The sequence below is a fragment of the Lepidochelys kempii genome, chromosome 3, assembly GCF_965140265.1.
Source record: "Lepidochelys kempii isolate rLepKem1 chromosome 3, rLepKem1.hap2, whole genome shotgun sequence".
NCBI lineage: Eukaryota > Metazoa > Chordata > Testudines > Cheloniidae > Lepidochelys > Lepidochelys kempii.
In genome coordinates, this window is record NC_133258.1 from 82,233,586 (window position 1) to 82,253,432 (window position 19,847).

General features: G+C 42.7%; 1 protein-coding gene across 1 annotated transcript in view; it reads right to left on the minus strand.

The window, feature by feature from the left end:
- SCML4 (Scm polycomb group protein like 4) overlaps nt 1-19,847 on the minus strand; it is a 113,246-nt gene that overhangs the window by 41,816 nt on the left and 51,583 nt on the right. Inside the window, exons 2-3 of the mRNA XM_073335165.1 lie at nt 15,562-15,773; nt 1,152-1,281 (exon numbers count right to left, since the gene is read on the minus strand). Coding sequence (XP_073191266.1) covers nt 1,152-1,281; nt 15,562-15,762 — 331 coding nt within the window. The 5' untranslated portion in view covers nt 15,763-15,773. The remainder of the gene's footprint in view (nt 1-1,151; nt 1,282-15,561; nt 15,774-19,847) is intronic.

Below are 19,847 nucleotides of genomic sequence, written 5' to 3' on the forward strand. Positions count from 1 at the left end.
AGAATGTAAGGAATTAAATAAGTGCAAAATATTATATTCTTATTAGAATGCTACCAAAGAAGAAGGGAGATTTTTTCTTTGCATGCCTGAGCTAAGGAGGATTTTTGGTTTTGTTTATATCTAGCATTATCAAACCTGTTTCTGTATCGAAGTCTCAGGATAAATCCACCCTCCTCCAAATTATGGGCTGATTCTCCTCTCACTTATGTGACTTAAATGGTTACTTCTGATAACTCGAACGTCAGTGGGAAGAGAATCAGGCCCTTATTTTCCATAAATCATTAAACCTTGTCAGATAGAAAGGGCCAGACCCTCAGCTGGTATAAGTCCATGTAAGTGACTTTGATGGACCAATGCTGATTTACACAGCTGAGAATCTCACCCAGAGTCCTTAGATCACATTCCTCCCTCTCCAATAAATGTAAGTTTCTTCTTTTCCCAAAATTAAGTTCACACTACACCATTGATTCCGGTTATTGCTTCATTAATGCCAGTGCAACTTTGATATTAGAAATGCAAGTGCACGGGAGAGGCTGATATATTTATTCATGGAGAATAGAATTGAGATCTGTTCCAAACCTGGATTAAAAACACAGAAGCAGGACTTCTATACATGGGCCTGAGTCTCCACTTCTCTGTACCTTGTATAGGTATTCACACCTATTCAAAGGGTGTATAAAATGCTACAAAATCAGAATGATATTGTTTTACCTGAACTTTGCACAGGTGGAAATGACTATACAAAGTGCAGTGCAAAGGAGAATCAGGCCCACTGACTCTCTTAACCAACCCTCAAACTACTCAGTCAAAATGTACACGTAGGTGCTGGAACTAGGGGTGCCTCCCCCCGGCTTGAAGTGGTTTTCGTCAAACACAGTGTTTACAGTTTGTCTCAGTGGCTCTCAGCACCCCCACTGCACAAATTGTTCCAGCACTCCTGAATATACAGTCTTATAAAAAGTTACAGCTCACAAGGCAACATGCTCCATCTCTGCTCTGTGTGTTTAGCAATCAGTTTAGTTGGCAAACGTACTAGATCCTTCAGTCTGCATTTTTCAGGGATTAAGTTTGTTTTAGAAAGCACAAATATCTGACGATCAAACTACTGTACCTTCCCACTGCTTCGCAATGCGGCATTTGATTCAACATACCAGTGAGAGCTTGTGGGGCAGCTGAATTGGGTATTGTAGCTGCATCCTGAGGGATTGAACTAATATCAGGTTCTGGTGTGCTTCTTGGAGGAGAGATTGCTAAAGGAGTCATCAGGACACGCGACTTCAGCTGCAAGACATAACCAATTTGGGTAATGAAAATATATACAGTGCATCTTATTTTTATCCCTCACATTTCACTTCCACTGAACTCCCACTTATTAGCAATTTGCTCTTGCATCATTTTACTTCCAGCCAAGAGACTCCTTTCACTCTTTGAAAGATAATGGACTAAAAGTAACTGACATTGATTTGCAATGAGCAGTAACACTTTAAGTAGCAGGATACAGTATTATACCCCCATTGTGTACTTATTTACACTTGAGCAAAGTGGGTATAAAATCAAACACATTGCAATGGGGCATTTTACACACATTCTACTCAGGTTTAAATAACTAGCCGAGGCTCAAAGCAGCAGAGAATCGGGCTCTTTTTTCTACATAGTAAATTAGGGCCAAGTTTTGCTCTCAGTTTCACAAGTGTAAATCGGGTGCAAAACTCAATGACTCAAGTGGGGCGAATGAAAATGGGATTTGACTCTTAACATGGTTTACGGGTTAGTATCATGTTTTTTCTATCTAGTAAATGTCAGTTGCTATGTAGTTACACTTAGTAATCCTGCTAACTTGTGGTACGATTTTGAGACAAAGAGTTCGTCTACACAGCAAAACAAGTACTGCCGCAGTGAGTCTCAGAACCCAGATCAACTGACTCTGGCTCACGGGTCTCACACTACAGGGCTAAATGTAGCAGTGTAGATGGTCAGGCTTGGACTGGAGCCTGGGCTCTGAAGACTGGCAAGGGGAGAGGGGGGTTTTGCTGGGTAGACATACCCATAAGCTCTGTGAGTATTTACCGTGTAATAATACGGTGCAATTACCCTGCCGATGTCGATCCAATCAAATGATGGCTGGTTACCTTGTAATTAAAGAGTACTGGCATGATGATATATGGGCCCTGAAAGCATCACCCTCATTTTGTCTTTTGGTATAGTGATAAGCTTCAAGAGCACATGACTGAATATTGGCTATTCTACAGCACACGAAACGCTGAATTCCACATTCTACATCTGCCAGTTCAAGATCTTCTTCTTACAACTGATTTTTCTTTGTTTTTAATGGACAGACTACAGAATGCTAGAGAACAATGGTTTGGGGAAAATTAAACAGCTTTAACGTCCATACTCATTATAAGGGATGTCGCTGCCTACGAACCTTCACCCAAACCAGCGAAGGTGTGCAAAGCGTCCTTTAGGCTCTACGGAAGTCAGCACCATTAGCTGCAACCCCAAACCATGACCAAGATCTTGTGGAGAGACAGACACTCTTTGATAAAGACTTGTCTTGTCCAACAATTTATTGGCAAGACAGGTATCTGCCAATGGTTGCAAATGCTTAAAACAGCCACCACTTTGTTTCATCATGGTGGTAAAAACAGCTGGATCAGGAGTCTGATCCGAAATCTACGGAACTCAATAAGAGTCTTTCCATTGTATTTCATGGACTTTGGATCATGCCCCAAATACAGACTCATTCCAATTATTGCTTCAGCATCTCTTGAGCTCAGTTGTGTAATAATACCACCATCTAGCTCTTCTAGTGCGCTTTTCGTCAGTAGGTCTCAAAGCACTTTACAGAAGAGATCTATATTATTCTCATTACTTCCTCACACAGCATACAACCATCCTGTGGAACTCATTGCCAGGGATGTTGTGAAAGCCAAAAGTATAGCTGGGTTCAAAAAAGAATTAGATCACTTCATGGAGGATAGTTGCATCAATGGCTATTAGCCAAGATGGCCAGGGATGCAACCCCATGCTCTGGGTGTCCCTCTGACTGCTAGCAGCTGGGACTGGATTACAAGGAGTGGATCACTTGATAATTGCCCTGTTCTGTGCATTCCCTCTGAAGCACCTGGCATTGGCCACTGTCAGACGACAATTTACTGGGCTAGATGGACCAGCAGTCAGCCCTAGGATGGCTGTTGTTACAGCTGAGAAAACCAAGGCACAGAAAAGGGAAGCAACTGGCCCACAGTCACCCAGCAGCAGAGCTGGGTGACTATGGGCCAGCTGAACCCATGTCTCCTGAATCCCAGGCCAGGGATTTATCCACCAGGCCACACCACCTCCCCTAGAAGCAAATACTTTTGTTCTAAATAAAAAAAAAACAACTTCCTGTTGCAGTTGGAGCAATTTCTGTTGGAACTATCTACCTGACCCAGCCTGCCATACAGCCAATCACCCCTCCTTAAAACACACTTCTTCATGAAGTTTCTGCAGTTCTGCGGACAAGGACCTAGGGGTGACAGTGGACGAGAAGCTGGATATGAGTCAGCAGTGTGCCCTTGTTGCCAAGAAGGCCAATGGCATTTTGGGATGTATAAGTAGGGGCATAGCGAGCAGATCGAGGGACGTAATCGTCCCCCTCTATTCGACATTGGTGAGGCCTCATCTGGAGTACTGTGTCCAGTTTTGGGCCCCACACTACAAGAAGGATGTGGATAAATTGGAAAGAGTCCAGCGAAGGGCAACAAAAATGATTAGGGGTCTGGAACACATGACTTATGAGGAGAGGCTGAGGGAGCTGGGATTGTTTAGCCTGCAGAAGAGAAGAATGAGGGGGGATTTGATAGCTGCTTTCAACTACCTGAAAGGGGGTTCCAAAGAGGATGGCTCTAGACTGTTCTCAATGGTAGCAGATGACAGAATGAGGAGTAATGGTCTCAAGTTGCAGTGGGGGAGGTTTAGATTGGATATTAGGAAAAACTTTTTCACTAAGAGGGTGGTGAAACACTGGAATGCGTTACCTAGGGAGGTGGTGGAATCTCCTTCCTTAGAGGTTTTTAAGGTCAGGCTTGACAAAGCCCTGGCTGGGATGATTTAACTGGGAATTGGTCCTGCTTCGAGCAGGGGGTTGGACTAGATGACCTTTTGGGGTCCCTTCCAACCCTGATATTCTATGATTCTATGAGGTTTCTAAAACCTAGTCTTGCTCCAGAATGCTTGATACAATATATACCTAATAAAATCAAATCTAAACTTCATCACTGTGCTCTTTCTTGTACCCCAGCCCCCTCTGTTGTCTGATTAGATTGTGAGCTCTTTAAGGCAGGGACTTCATCTCCTTGCTAGCTGGAAAGAGACAAGCTCATTTGTGGTACTATAGAACAATAATACTACTGCGATTACTTTTCATTCAGCCTTACTGTGAAGACACAAAGCAAAAGCCCCTGCATTTGGTATACTTAGTGGCCCTTGGTGCAAAATCAAAACCATGGGACTGACTAGCACATTCAAAGGAGCTGAAATATTTATGAGATGATTGCAGAGTTACTACTGCCTACTTTTTTTTGGCCAGGTTCCTGGGGCAGCAGGATGCCCGCGTGTGGGCATGAAATATTGTATATTAGCATTTTGTACAGTGCCTCACATAGCTCGTTGATTAAATGGGCTACTGTGATGTTAGTTGTGTCATTATTCATTACGATAAATAATGATCCATATATAGGACTAGAGGGGTACCTGGTGTTTTATAAACAAGTAAGATGATCAATGCCACTTAAGTCGATGGAGGAAGAGGGGGGTTAAACATGTGCTAAAAGTTAAGAATTGGTTAAGAGCTTTGCTGAATCAGGGCCTAATTGTTCAATCCATTTCTGAAGCATGCTAAGCTCTTGGACCTGATAAGATCTTGTGGCAATGAGCTCCACAGGCTAATTGTTCATTGTTTTAAAAAGCATTTACTTCACCAGTTTTAAATTTGCTGTGATATCAGGTTATAAAACATGGTTTCCTGATTTAAGTCAATGCACAGGTCAGGCCTGCAGGGAGCTAGGCAGGTCAGGTGATTCATTCTGGTCCATTCTCTAGCAGCATTATGCTTAGTTCAACACTTAGAGAACCTTTGGGTGTTAAAATTAGAATTGAGAAAGTTTGCTCAGAGCCACTGGTGATTTTTAAACCATTAAAATCAATGGTGGTGGGGAGGAGGAAGATAAGCGTTGGAAAGTCTTAAGCTGGAGCTGGTTTGGGGTTTGCAGAATGTGGTAAGGCAGAAAGTGAAATTGTTACTTTATCCATGGTAGTGTGGGTTGATGCTACAAAACTTATAGTGTCCCTCATGCTGGAGTTCTGTGCTCCTTCTCTCAGTTAGGGTTGCCAGCTGTCTAATTGCACAAACCCAAACACCCTTGTCTCTCCCCTGCCATGCCCCTGCCCCGAGGCCCTGCACTTCCCCGAGGCCCCGCTCCCCACTCGCTCCATTCCCCCTCCCTCCATCTCGCTCTCCCCCACCCTCGCTCACTTTCACCTGGCTGGGGCAGGAAGTTGGAGTGTGGGAGGGGGTGAGAGGTGCAGGCTCCAGGTGGTGCTTACCTCGCGTGACTCCTGGAAATGGCGAGCTGTCCGGCTCCTAGGCTCAGGGGAGGCCAGGCAGCTCTATGCGCTGCCCCTGCCTGCAGGCACCACCCCCACAGCTCCCATTGGCTGTGGATCCCAGCCAATGGGAGCTGCGGAGTCGGTGCTCAGGGTGGGGGAAGTGTGCAGAGACCCCTTGGCCGCCTCTGCACCTAGGAGCCAGAGGGACATGCCAGTTGCTTCTGGGAGCTGCATGGAGCCAGGGCAGACAGGGAGGCTCCCTTAGCCCCACTGTGTCGCAGAACTGACTTGTAGTGGCTATTAAAATCTGGAGTGGTTTCAGTAGCAACCAGGAGATTGATTCCGATTCCAGGAGACTCCCAGCCAATCTGGGAGGGTTAGCAACCCTACTCAGTCTGATTTGGTTTGTTTGTTTTTGTTTTGGAGAAGGGGTACCCAAAAGTGTTATTTTATTTGTGGTTTGGCTGTTTGTCCTTCTTAGTGATTCACAGCAGGCTGGCCTCAAACTTGACTCACACACGCTAGTCCCCCCCAACCCCCGAGAGCTCAAGCCTCCTGAATCACTTTAACAGGAGCCCTTCGTGAGGTGAGCGCTGCAGATCTGTCAGCTTATGCATCTTTAACGTTTTCTTCTGCATCTTCATCCTAGTCAGAGTATTCAGGCTGGTGCTTAAGAGGAAATAAACAGGGTACTAATCCACTGTGAGCTCACTAGTTTGGAGGCCTCTTTCTTTCTTTCTTTCTTTCTTTCTTTCTTTCTTTTAGTGAACAGTTTTCTGCAAATCTAATTAAAACTGAATTTGCACTAAAGCATCGAGGTACAAATAAATGCTACTTCTAGGGGGAAGGAAGGGGGGAATTTTATACTTAGACCATAATAAAGTAACAGCAGGATTACAGGAGATGATATAGTAACAGTGCTGCTGAAGCTTAAATGCCTTTGGAGACTGAGTATCTCAGTCTGACTTATTGCTGTCCATGAGTCTCTGAATATTTAATACTAACACTCTTCTTTTCTTGGGCTGACTCTGTTCTTTTGGAAATCTAACCAAACCCATGACAGACTGTGAGTTTATGAAGAAAATAGGGCAGATGTAGAAGAAAAATGAAAAACAGAGAGAGCCAGACAGTCAGAGCAAATGTGTTGAAATGGTGTAGAATATATGGAAAATCCTCCCTGTAAATCATTCAAATATATTTTATGCACAGAGTCAAAATGAAAGCTCATGAATGATTCGTGGGACTATATCTAGCCATGCCCCAACCAATATGACAACAGGTTCGTGGAAATGTCAGAGCAAATGATTCGAGGGCAGAATGTTCACTAGTTAAACCAATCCAATGGATGATACAGTATGTGAATTAGATCCATGCCCTGATCGTATATTTCTTATTCACGCATAAGTGTCATTGATGTCAGTGAGCATTTTACATAAGTGGTACAGTACATTTAGGCTTAAAGAAAGGCACTGGGTTGAGTCACGGGGTGGTTTATTAATATAGCTAACCCATTACTTATGCCACCATATGCTGAGAATTAAGACCGAAAGAGAGGGAAGGCATTCTTAGTTTTCTAGGCAGATTCTCTGTCACAATGTATAATGCTTCAATGGATCCTGAGCCCATCCAGCCAATACAGATTAGAGCAGTCTTCAGACTTCTCCAGCTTGCACTGCTGACAGAAAGCCTCTTGCAGTATGCTCCCCTCCTCTGGTCCACTCACGTGCACAAGCACAACAGAGACATAGCTGAGGATCTGGCCCCAAATATGTATTGTTACTAATGTTCAGCACGTAGGAACAAATTTTCAAAAGCTTTGCCAGGGGATTGAGCTAATGTTTTGCCATTGGTTTTAACGAGGCCAGGATTTGACCAGTTGAAACCAATGGACATTTAGCTTGAGTAATCTTTATAGGACTGGGGCCTTTGTACACAAAGGATGAAATGCTGTCCCCATGGAAATGAGGGGGAGTTTTATCATTGACTTCACTGCGGCCAGGATTCCACCTAATAAGTCTACACGTACAAAAGCATGCAGTCTATTTTGTCAACAGTCTGTCTATCTGTCTTAGGTACTTATATGCCCTCCCAGCCATGGTATCTGAGCACCTCACAATCCTTAACATGTTATCCTTGCAACTCCCCTCTGAGGTAGGGAAGTGCTATTATCCCTATTTTACAGGTGGAAACTGAGGCACAGAGAGACTAAGGGTAACATTTAAAAAAATGCCTAAATGACTTAAGAGTCTAAGTGCCATTTTCAAAAGTGATCTAGGCAATTAGAAGCATGTCTACACTGCAATTAGACTGCTGTGGTTGACCTGATTCGGACTCGGGCTGAGGGGCTGTTTAATTGCGGTGTAGACCTATGGACTCAGGCTGCAGCCGGAGCTCTAGGACCCTCCCACCTCGGAGTCCTAGACCCAAGGCTCCAGCCTGAGCCTAAATGTTTACATACAATTAAACAGCGCCTCAGCCCGAGCCAGCTGGCGTGGGCCAATCACAGGTTTGTCCTTGCAGTGTAAACATACCCTATGTTCCATTGCCTTTCGGTGAGACTTCAGCTCCTAAGTGGCTTCTGAAAATGGAACTTAGGCTCCTAAGTCACTTTGGTACCTTTGAAAGTGTTACCCTAAGTGACTTGCCCAAGGTCACACAGGAAGGCTGTGGCATAGCAGAGAATTAAACCTGGGTCTCCTGAGTCTCAGTCCAGAACCCTTACTGAGGGACGATCCGCCCTACACTTCTGGCATTCACTTTGGACACTTCTGGGACACATTTTTCCTCTAGGAATTCCTACTCTTTGAAGAACAAGGGAAGCAAATTAATACCCCCTTCTAAGTAATAGTAAGAGCCTATTTCTGCAACTTTGCCTCCCATTGAGTAGTACTTATACTCATGAGGTGTCATGTTGGTTTCAATGAGATCACACAGATGAATAAGTGCTACTCAGCATCACGAAAGGTTGCAGAACTGGGCTTTCAGGCTGTAATCCTGCAACTGGTTCCCCAAAGTGGCACCACGTGGAGGCTTACTGAAGTCAATGGGGCTCACTGGCTAAGTAGGTTCAAGGGTGCACCTTTGTAAATCTGACTGTGGGATCAGGGCCCATGCTTGTTACACAAACTAGAGATATTGCCAGAAGTCTCCAACCAGAAGGTAATGAAAACTAGAGCTGGGAGAATTTTTTTTCAGCAAATAGTAAATTAGATAAAAAGGGGTTTTTTCAGATGCCAAAACTATTTGCAAAGTTGGGATTGAATCCGATGAATAATATTGTACGGGGGAAAAAAAGATTTTTTTAAAAAGTCAAAACAGTTTGTTTCAGCCATTTTGAAACACAACAGTTTGACTTTTTGTTTCAAAATGTTTCATTTTGAAATTTAACTACTTTCTTTAAAACAAACAAGCAAATAAAAAGGATAAAAAATACCCCCAAAAGGACATCAAGCAAAAACCTGAAAAACATTTGTTTCAGGTCAAACAAAACATTTCATTCAACCTGAAATGATTTTTTTTTTTATTGTTTCAGCAAGAAAAACAGGAAAAAGTCAGTTTTAATTCAAAGTGAACCAAATTTTTTAATTGAAGTTTTTGGTTAGGTCTGTGACTCCTCCCCCCAACCCTCCTAAAAAAATCAGCCATTCACTCAGCCCTACTGGAAACATACTCTACCATATACTGTGGTAACACCACATGGACGTGGAATGAGTTATGGGTCAAGTGTCAGCATTAACACTTCACTCCATCATTTGTCATGATTTGCATCACAGCTTTAATCATAGAATCATAGAATATCAGGGTTGGAAGGGACCTCAGGAGGTCATCTAGTCCACCCCCCTGCTCAAAGCAGGACCAACCCCAACTAAATCATCCCAGCCAGGGCTTTGTCAAGCCGGGCCTTAAAAAACTCTAAGGATAGAGATTTAATGTAGCTTAGACATCACTTCTGATATGTTTATACAGTGACTAGGACAGCAGTACAAAGAGACTACACCCAACAGGATACTTGTTCCCTTTAAGTGAAAGAGCAATATGTCAAGGGCAAAAAAAGTGAGACATATCAGAATCTGTTTAACCCTATAAATTACTTGAGATAAGAATTTACGGCAACAGTCATCACAATCAGAAAGGAAAAGCATTTAGAACAGGAGGAAAACATCTGATGAAATCTTAGAACAAGAGCGATGCTGAATGAGCAGTGTCTCAGGGAGAAAATTTCACTGGATGATGGGGCATGTTGTCATGAGGTATGGGACTTTCGAAACACGTTGACACTAAAAGCAAATAGCTGTCTATGTAAAAAAAGTCCATGGGTCATTAGATTCTACATTGTGTATGATACAATGTCTTTGTTGTTCAAATCTCAGTCAAAAATAAATTTAAATCCAGGCTGTAAATTCATAGTTTGCTAAAATTCAGAAAACATTTGTCCATCTGTTCTGTAATAATGCAGCTCGCTGGTTGCTATATCGAAGTTGGTTGTCTGCCATTTGGGCATGGAGTCGCTTTTAAAAATGCATAGAAGTCTCATGGTATCAGAAAGTCATACAATTTGTGAGCTAATTAAATCAAGCGAGAGCTACACATCACAAGATGTAATCTTTGACTGGCGCTCAGAGTGTGTTTTTATTGAGAGCTGTGCACTTCAGCAGAGGACACCGTATACACAGAGTCTTAGCAGAAACATTGCTTTGGTGTGCAAATCCTATAAAGCAAATAAATAGCATGAGGCCAGATGTGTTGAACGTTACAGACTGTGAATGTCAACTTCAGAAACTTAAGCCAGCAGCTAGAAAAAGATGTCTTATTTCTGTCCTTCCTGCATCAAGAAATAGCATTGCCCCTACAGATGCCATTCACACACACTGGAGGCCAGAAATGATTGCGTTAAAGCAGATCCCATAAATAATGAATGATCTCCAATTCATTGCTTTTCTTTCTTCTCCTAATGCTGCCAAGAAATGTGGAGCCACTGAGACCCAGGAGAGGGAATGTTTTTTGCCAGACCATCCTCCGCTAATTATGTAAAACTCTTATTGATGCTCAGTCAGAATGGAGGAGCAGATCTATGGACCTATGATAATGTATACAGCTAAGGCTCTGTCCCTGAAGGTGTCACTGCATGGAAAGTGCTGAGGACTTGGACAAAGTAATGAGACTCCTCAACTCCCACTCAAGGGAATGGAGATTGGAAGAAGAAATAAAGGAATGTTAAGGCACTAGTCTAGAACCTGGGAAACTCAGGTGCAATTCCCTGCTCCACCAGAGGCTGTCTATGTGATCGTGGACAAGTCACTTAGCCTCTCTGTGCCTCTGCTTCCCATCTGTGAAATGGGCATATTGGCACTTCCCTACTTCACAGCAGTGTTGTGAGGATAAATACATTAAAGATGGTGTGGTGCACATTTCCTGCAGTGATGTAAGCCAGACAAATAGGTATAATAGAGCGCTCAATGCCTTGGAGAATCAGTACATAAAGACGATTTGAAACAAGTCTATTTGATTTCTTTTGGCTGCAGCAGTGCTTTACGTCTCTTGGGGACAAAACTCTCTCTTCAACAGGGCTGGAGGCATTGGAGATCCAATTTTTTAAACATTTGGATTGGCTACATTCTATATTTCATAAGTGCTGTGCCACTGTTACTCACTTTGCAGTTCCATTGTTTCAGATCCTGCTATTGTTTCCTTCTCTTTGCTGAAAGTCTTCTGTATTTGGTAAAACTACAGTCTGAGGAGGGGAAGGACTGGGATGAAGAAACAGATTCACCAGAACATGTTCAGATTAAAGTTGAAATGCAGTGCTACCGTACTAAAAACTGGGAGCGGAGTGGTAGCAGCAGGAGACCTGGGTTCTGTTTCCAACTCTACACACAAACTTCTTGTGACGCTCAGGCAAATAATTTAATCAGCTTGTGACTCTGTTTCCCCATCTGTAAAGCAGAGTTAGTATTATCCAAGCACTGGAGAGCATCTGGAGATTTTTTGGTATAAACATACCCCAAAGGTGCAAATGTTGCTACTAATAAATACTTAGTGTAAAACAATCAAAAAGTTCCAGTTCCAGTGTACTGACATAATACACTGGTATTTATTATGCACCCTTTTGGCACCACATAAATAATAACTCTTAAATAAAACAATAAATAGTGTACCGGAAAATAGCTAGTTATCCCGTATTAAAATAAATAAACCACAACATCCTACAGTAATTGTTCAAAACACCACTACTTCTTATAATGTTTCTACGGTATTTTGAACAGGTACTATAGAATCCTTCAGTATTTCCATAGCGGACACCAAAGCCTGTAATTGAGCTGGATGTGTGTTTAATGCTACTTTGTCATTCGCTTACATTATTCACAAGTATGTTACTAATGTGAAATCTTAAAAGGTGAAGGGGAACATTTTTTATGGGACCTGGATAAAGGACTTGGGAGATGTTCTCTAGCCATTGGTGAATCTGTTTTTAGTGTGTATGCATGCACAGCACCCGGACCTCTGGATGGCCACTTAAAAATTTGAATCAATCGCATGAGGGGACAGTGAAAAACCAGGTGCTGGATGAGTGGTGAGGGCAAGGAGAAGGCAGCAAAGGAAGGAGAAAGTATCAGTGGGTGGCGAGAGAGGCACTGGAGATGGTGCAAGGTGCTATGGTAAGATTAGTATGGGATAAAGGAGAAAATTCTTCACCCCTAGTAAGGCAAAGTCTGGCAAGGGAGGGCAAGATGGATGGATGGGGAGGATGAGGAAGGTGTCATAGAATCATAAAATCAGAAGACTGGAAGGGACCTTGAGACCTGCACTCATGGCAGGACTAAGTATTATCTAGTATCAGAGGGGTAGCTGTGTTAGTCTGTATCCGCAAAAACAACGAGGAGTCCGGTGGCACCTGAAAGACTAACAGATTTATTTGGGCATAAGCTTTCATAGCTTATGCCCAAATAAATCTGTTAGTCTTTCAGGTGCCACCGGACTCCTCGTTGTTTTTAAATATCATCTAGCCACCCATAGTCATAGTCATAGGAACAAGGTAGAACATGGCAGAGAGGGAGGAGACTGGATAAGAGGGATCATCAAAGGGATGGGGGGGAGGGGCTAAAACCAGGCAGTTTCAGATTAAGGCAGGATTTTTGCCAGGCCCTGTGGTTTGAGGGCAGCCTCCTGCAGCATTGGGTCTGAGCAGCAGACAGCACAGCACATGGCTGATTACTACTGGCTGGGAACCTCTGGCTAGAAGGGGACCCTCGGAGGAGCCAATACACCACAGTGCCCTCAACCCCTCACATCAAGCATTGGCGAGGTCTGACAGAAGGCAGTAGGCAAGCAGTAGCAGAGGGTACAGCTCTTCCAGATCTTTCCCTTCTCTCTTTTCTGATTCTGGTTCTGATTCAGTAACACACTTAAGCATGTGTCTAACTTTAAGCACATGAGTTGTCCCACTGAATTCAATGTTAGGCACATACTTAAGTCCTTTCTGAACTGGGCTCTGAAGTCAACAGGAATCCTTCCAGTGGCGTATGGCTCATGTCCTTGGTGCCTTAGACTGTAAGCATTTCAAAGCAGGGATTGTCATGGGGCACAATGGGGCCCCAGCTTGCTTGAGGTCTCTCAGTGTTAAATAACAGAAGAGGCACGTGTAATGAGAGGTTGAATAACATTATTCAGGAAGCCTTGGGGACGCTTAGAAGACAAAGGATTTCCGACTGTAGGTGGGATCTTTAGTGCGTAGGTGTAACAGGCTAGCAATGTTACCTGGTCCTGTTATCATTTGTTGGCTGAGCTCGGAAAGGACTGAGTGGGTTCTCCTGACTCACAGAGCCAAGTGGCTGTTATCCCACCTGGATATAAGAGAAGCAGGAGCAGCTTGAGCAGAGAGAATGTAAGCCGAGGGTGAGCAGCCCTGAAGTGGGAGCTTGGGAAGCAGCCAGACCTGGAAAGAAAGCTTGAGGTGAACCTTACGTTATTGTAAATGTATTTGTTACGACAAAATCCCAGAAGAGGATGGCGCAAGAAGAGTTTCCCAGGAAGAGAATTAACCAGTGTTTGGGCTTTTCTTTAAGGAAGATTGGAAAAGGCACTACCTGTTCACAGGAGTCCCTGGAGTTTCTGTTTAGGATCTTTAGCAGTTTATTATTTTCTAACTTTTGGCAATTTGCCATCTTTCAGAAACAGCCTGCGTGTCTATAATTTTCCTGGTGAAATAAAGTAACACGAGTAACAAACATGCATTATACATCTCCCTGCCTTCAGAAATGCACTGAGAAAACAACAGAGCAATCTGCTGCCAACAACACCCACCTAACTAACTAGCTTGTTTACACTTCCAAACACATTCTCCTTATTCATGCTCTTCCCACGGCACAGCTTGGTGGCTAGCTCCAAACACGCAGCATCTTCCTTGGCAGGAGAAGCGATAAAGACCTACATTTGGTAATCTCCAGCAGCCCAAATCCCCTCCCCCCAAATTCAGAGCAGAATTTGGTCTACTGTCTTCATAGCAAGAACTAAAGACGAGGCTGTCCTCACTAGGGCCTGGTCTACACTACATAGTTAGGTTGACATAAGGTAGCTTACGTTGACCTAATTTTGTCAGTGTCAGCCTTGCTCCCGCCAATGTAAGTGCCCCACTACAGCGACATAATAACTCCACCTCCACGAGAGGCGTAGGGCTTATGTTGGTTAGTTAGGGTGAGGCAGCATCTGTATAGACTCTGCGTTACTTACACTGGAGCCATGAAATTGACAAGAAAGCTGGGCGGCTAGACCCCGCTCCCAGCTGGGAGTTGGAGCAAGAAGCCCCAGGCAGCTTCCTCCTGGTGGGGAACAGGGAGCGGAGGGTGGCCCGCCCGCCGGGAGCCTGTGAGGCAGCCAGGCTTAGCTGCCAGCAGAGCTGAGAGCCCAGGCTCTCAGCTCCCCACACTGCTCCTCTTAGGTCGGTGGAAGTGCTCCTGCTGGGGACACACACCACAGACCCAAAGAGGTTAGTGAGGACATGCACCACTGCAGTAATTACTGTGGTGGCTGTAATTACCTAATATAGGTCAATTTACGATTCTAGTGTAGACATACCCTTAAGGCATAAAGTTCCAGTTCACTACCAGCGACAGGTTTTAAATCTTCTCTCCTCACCTAGTTTAAATGAAGTCTGTGGGCTCAGTCCAATTGCGACCTGGCAAGTGTCCCCATGACACGAACTAGCAGCCCAGCTGGCAGCCTCAGCAGAGAGCTGAAGGCATGGCGACTGGAAGTGAACTATCCTTCTATTCCTAGAAGAGGTTCCTCCAGGTCAGGTTTGAAGCCTGGGGAAGCTGGCACTGCTCCTGCCTGTGCTGATATCGTCTCATGGACAGAGACACGTTCCGTCTTCAGGAATCTCAGTCTGGGAACACTCTAAACTCCAAAGTCTCTGAGAGCTGTCACTGCACTCCCCTGGAACCCTAGCTGTAATGCATTACACTGAGAGCCGGTCACAATTTTTCAAACCAAAAAGTGTCATTGAAAAATGGCCTTTTCTCCAAAAATACACATTTCTTTTTTAAAAATCCATTTTCCCCAAATTTCAAGTAATTTTAATGAAAACTTCTATTTTTTCCACCCAGTTTCCCGTTTCTTTCCTCTTTTCTCGTTGAAAAAGAAAAATAAGAGTGGGTGAGGGAAGAAAAAAATCAGAACACCAAAAAATGTGAATGAAATTTCCCAATTTTTTTTTTGAAAAATAAGTTATTTTCAAATACTTCCAAATGAAAACATTTTCAACAGTTTTGCAATTTCCCCCCATTTTTTATCAGTTTGATGAATTACTTGAAGAGAAGCTTAGTTCTTGTTCTATTATTGCATTGCACCACAAAGGCCTTTGATGCATTTATCTTATATTTCAAATTTCATGTCTATTGTACTATATCCTAAAGCAACAGACACAATCATTAACGGCAGAGGAACCTGGGGAGTGGCAGGGTTGAGTATATGTACCTTGTACCCAGGTTTTCTTCCTCTCTTCTTTGGGATCTTCACTACTGGCAAGGAACCAGACGGCGCTGAATAGAGATTGTGAACAGCCATTTTCATCGGAGTAGAATGGAGTGGGGGTCTTCCTCGTTTTCTACCGGGTATTCTTGGAGACTGCATGTCAACAGTACCCAGTCTTGGAGGCAGCGAGGACAAGTGACTCATATGCAGAAGAGCTACAAATCAACAAACAACAACAAAAAACACCAAGCATTTTTTGTTGTTTACATTGAAAATAATTTTTCAAACCCTGCAAAAGTCAAGGCAATTTTTTCACTTTATTATTTTGTCTTACTGCAACCCTTACTCAAACAAGTTGTGCCACTGATTTCAAATGGGACTACCTGATGTGCAAGAACTACTCCCAGGAGCAAAGGGTGTAAGATTGGGACCAAGGGAAGTATGTTAAAGAAAGGCAATTTACCACTATTATGGTTAAATATTTACTCTCTGCAATTTTTCTAGCATCTGTTACTGAACTACAATAAGCAGGTTTTTGTCACCATGTTCTGTCATTCCCCCACAACTCCGTGAAGGCGATGGAGTTGAGCAGGTTTAATGGAGCAGAATCTAGCCCATTTTCTCACATTCAGCTTTTAATAAACAAAGTAAGTGTACAAACATATGCAAAATATTGAGGGAATAAAAGTTTCCTCACAGCTTCTGGCAAAAAAAACACTAACGAAAGATGTGAAAACCCAAAGAAAAAATTGAATTTTCATATATTTGTCTGTCCAGCCATTTGTTCTTCTGGACTACAAATCCAGGTGCCATTCCTCCCATTACTGGTTAGTAATGCAGTGTTGCCAACTAGTGTGATTTTACCATGATTCTCATAATATCTGGTGGTTTTCTTAAAACCCCACTCCCTGAGGCAAGTGATAAAATGAGAATCCCAGCTTTCATTGTTAAAAATACATTTCTAACCCTCATGGTAGTAGAGAAAAGCCTGAAAATATGCTCCAAGTGCATGGCTAGGAAAGCAGAAGGCAATTAAAAAGAACCCCTCCCAAATTATTTTTAAAAATCTCATGATTCTGGAGACCTGGTTTGTGATTTGAATGCTTACGGCTGACAATATAGTACTGTAGACCCACTTACTTCAATTGGATTATTTACAAGAGTGAGCAATATGCCTGGTAATAAGTGTTCGCAAGAGTAGGGCTCAATATATCATGGAGGTTCAAAAATATTTTGCCTAATCAAAAGGTTGAATATAAATTTCGAGTACATGATTGACAAACAAGACTCCCATTGCTGCATTTATTTGTACTTTTTTTTTTTTTTGGTTGCTGTTTATTACTGGATCAGAAAAAAAAGCCCCCAACACCCCACAAAAATAGATTTACTTTTAACATGTTAACGACAGTCTTTTAGTACAATGATGGGGACTTGCTCGGCGTGAACAGACCCATGATGTACTGTAAGATTTGCAGACCAGTTAACAAATTATTAGTGCTTAACACCAGCCGCACAACACTCTCAAGCAAATGGTAGATGCCGTACACCAGAGCAAAGCAAATGCTGCAGGATAAATATAGAGTGTCTAAATTAACAGAGTGGCCAGGGGTGGTGCAGTTAGGCTCCCTAGATGAACAACACTAACTCAGGAACTATGTGGAAACCCGCTGTGTAAATCTTATCTTCACACAAAGTCAAATCTCCTCTGTATTTGCAGGTTGTTCTTGCACAGAGGCCGGGTTAAAAGCAGCAGACTGAACAAGCGTGAGTCAAATGGAAAGGTTCTCTGTATCTTGAGCACCACAGCTTCTTTCCTTCCTTCTTATACAGTGCATGGTTTTTTTACTGTGATACTTTCCGAATGATGCCTTCGGATCCTCTACTGCCACCCAAAACAAAAATTCTTCTTGAGATTTCAGATCATCTTAGAATCAGGTGGTTTCCAAGGAAAAGAAACAGAAGATGAAGCATATCAACATCCTGGGTGTGACTCACAGACACAGACGTCAAAGTTTGGCACAAAAAAGTTAGTTTTTTTCTTTTTAGTTTGCTTTTTATAAGGACTGAAAAAATAATACTTCACAGAGGAGACTCTCAGGCAGTCAGAAACCTAAAGTAGCATGGGTTTGTACTTTGCATTTGTATTTGTTCATTTATGAGAAAGGACAAAATGACAGGGAATAAGGGCCTGATCCAAAACCCATTGAAGTCAATGGAGAGACTCCATGAGCCAATGGAAAGATGCCCATAGTCTTTCCTTTGACTTCACCGGGCTTTGGATTAGCCCTTACATCCCCACTCCAACCTTTGCATGTCTTATATTTGAATACAAAATGCTGTTCAGTGGACATCTGATACAGGAATAACCTGTTCAATGAAGTTACAGTCCATGTATGTATCACCTGGAGTGAATGCAAATGATGATCTGACATTTTAAAGGAATAAACCTCTTAAGTGAGAAAAAACATGTGAATGGATTCACGTAATAAGCCAGTACAGTCAATATGATTCAAAGAACCCTCTCTTCTTGACTATATTGAGTACATTCAGAGAACAAATTGACTTTGTAAGCCAAAGGATCCTCACTATTGAACTTTTTCTGTATTTATCTACCTACCTTAGGCATTTCTAATGCTCCTAGCACTGTTGTTTCCGGGACCCAAGCAGTAAAGTACAATAGAAGCTATAGGGTGTTCCACACAAGGCATAACCAAATGGCAGGGTATGCAATTATACAAGTGTGTCATCCTGACAACACCACTTTGTATGTTCTTGTATAGTACGTACACGTTCCTGCCCCTGGTGCATTGGCATGAAGTCCATCACCAAGAGCCTCACTCTAAAGCCCAGGTGTTGATAGAATGCCCTCTCTCTTCACTGTTCAGATCACAAATGCCTTAACAACAACTGAAAATACAGTTGCTCTAAGCCATCCCCTGGGATAGTATTACACTATCACATCAAGAGTCTATTTTATTGAAGTTAGTTTTATGAAGCATAAAGTTCTCTGAGCACAGGCCTAGGAACTGGCAAGTGGAGAAAAGATGGTGGGGGAGGGAGTGTACTGCTAGGGTAATGAACATACTAAAAGTGTGCTAGTCTGAGACTGACTTTGTTTCCAATGTTTGATTTTCAAACACCAAAAGCATAATAAACCACAACCAACCACACACGCTAAAGCTGCCAATGAAAACAACATACACGTAGGAAGGTGGTTAGGACAGATGAGCTGAAACCGCTGGACAGATGATGTGACTACTGTCTCTGAACCTCAGAGGCTTTCTTATCACAAAGCCACTTCCTGTTCTCAAAAAAGCGCCTCTTGCAATGGCCTGAGGGGAACGTGCCTCATGGAACCTGTGTCCGCTGCTCTGTGTGTTTTACTTTGTCAGTGTCTGGGTGGGCGCCTGTCACTTCCTCATGATCCAAGCGTTGTAAATAGAATTCTGAATGTCCCCAGGAAACAGGGAAACAGTGTCTTCTTTGGTTTTGTTTAGTGATTTCTATTCCTTCTGTGGGAGTGACCCACAAAGGCAGCTATGTCATAAGCCCTTGGTGTGGATGATATAACTGTTTCTTGGGAAGATTGCCAGCTTCTTTCTGTTTGAATTCTAAGATTCTCATCCACGTGCAATGGCAATAACTCTGACATACTTGCTATAATATTTCTTCTGTTCTAGATTCCTTGTGCATAGTTCTTGTGTAATTACTACAGTGTCAATTATCTTATGCCCGAGAAGCACATCAAATGTTGGCAATAAAGTTTTTGTCCTCTGCCCAGGAGACTATGAACTAGTGATCTCTTGAATCTGCCAGGACTTTTTAAAAAAATCAAGATTTTTTATGTCTGTACTGGCTTCCCGGCTAACCCATTTGACTCTGCATACCACGGTCTTGTATTTGAACTGATGCACCAAAACCAAAAACTCATCTACTGTATAAATATATTGTAATTACTATATTTAATTGCAAAGATGACCAACAACCTGATTCCTCTCTCATTTACATTAGTGTAAATCAAGAGCATCTCTACTGAAGTCAGTTGTCTTACAATGATGTAAAACTGGTGTCACAGAAGAATCAGGTCCTTTTTCTTCCCTGTATTATTTAATGTATTTAAATTTAAATAGCAATATTTTTAAAAAGCCCATATGAAAAGCTCTAGCCATCTTAATAGTTCATTAGATTTACAATCACACCAACCAGCTGCAAAAATAATCAGATACAAATTATTCCAATTAAATGCAGCAAATGCCTTTAATATAATGCTGAAGTTTTGCTTTGAGATT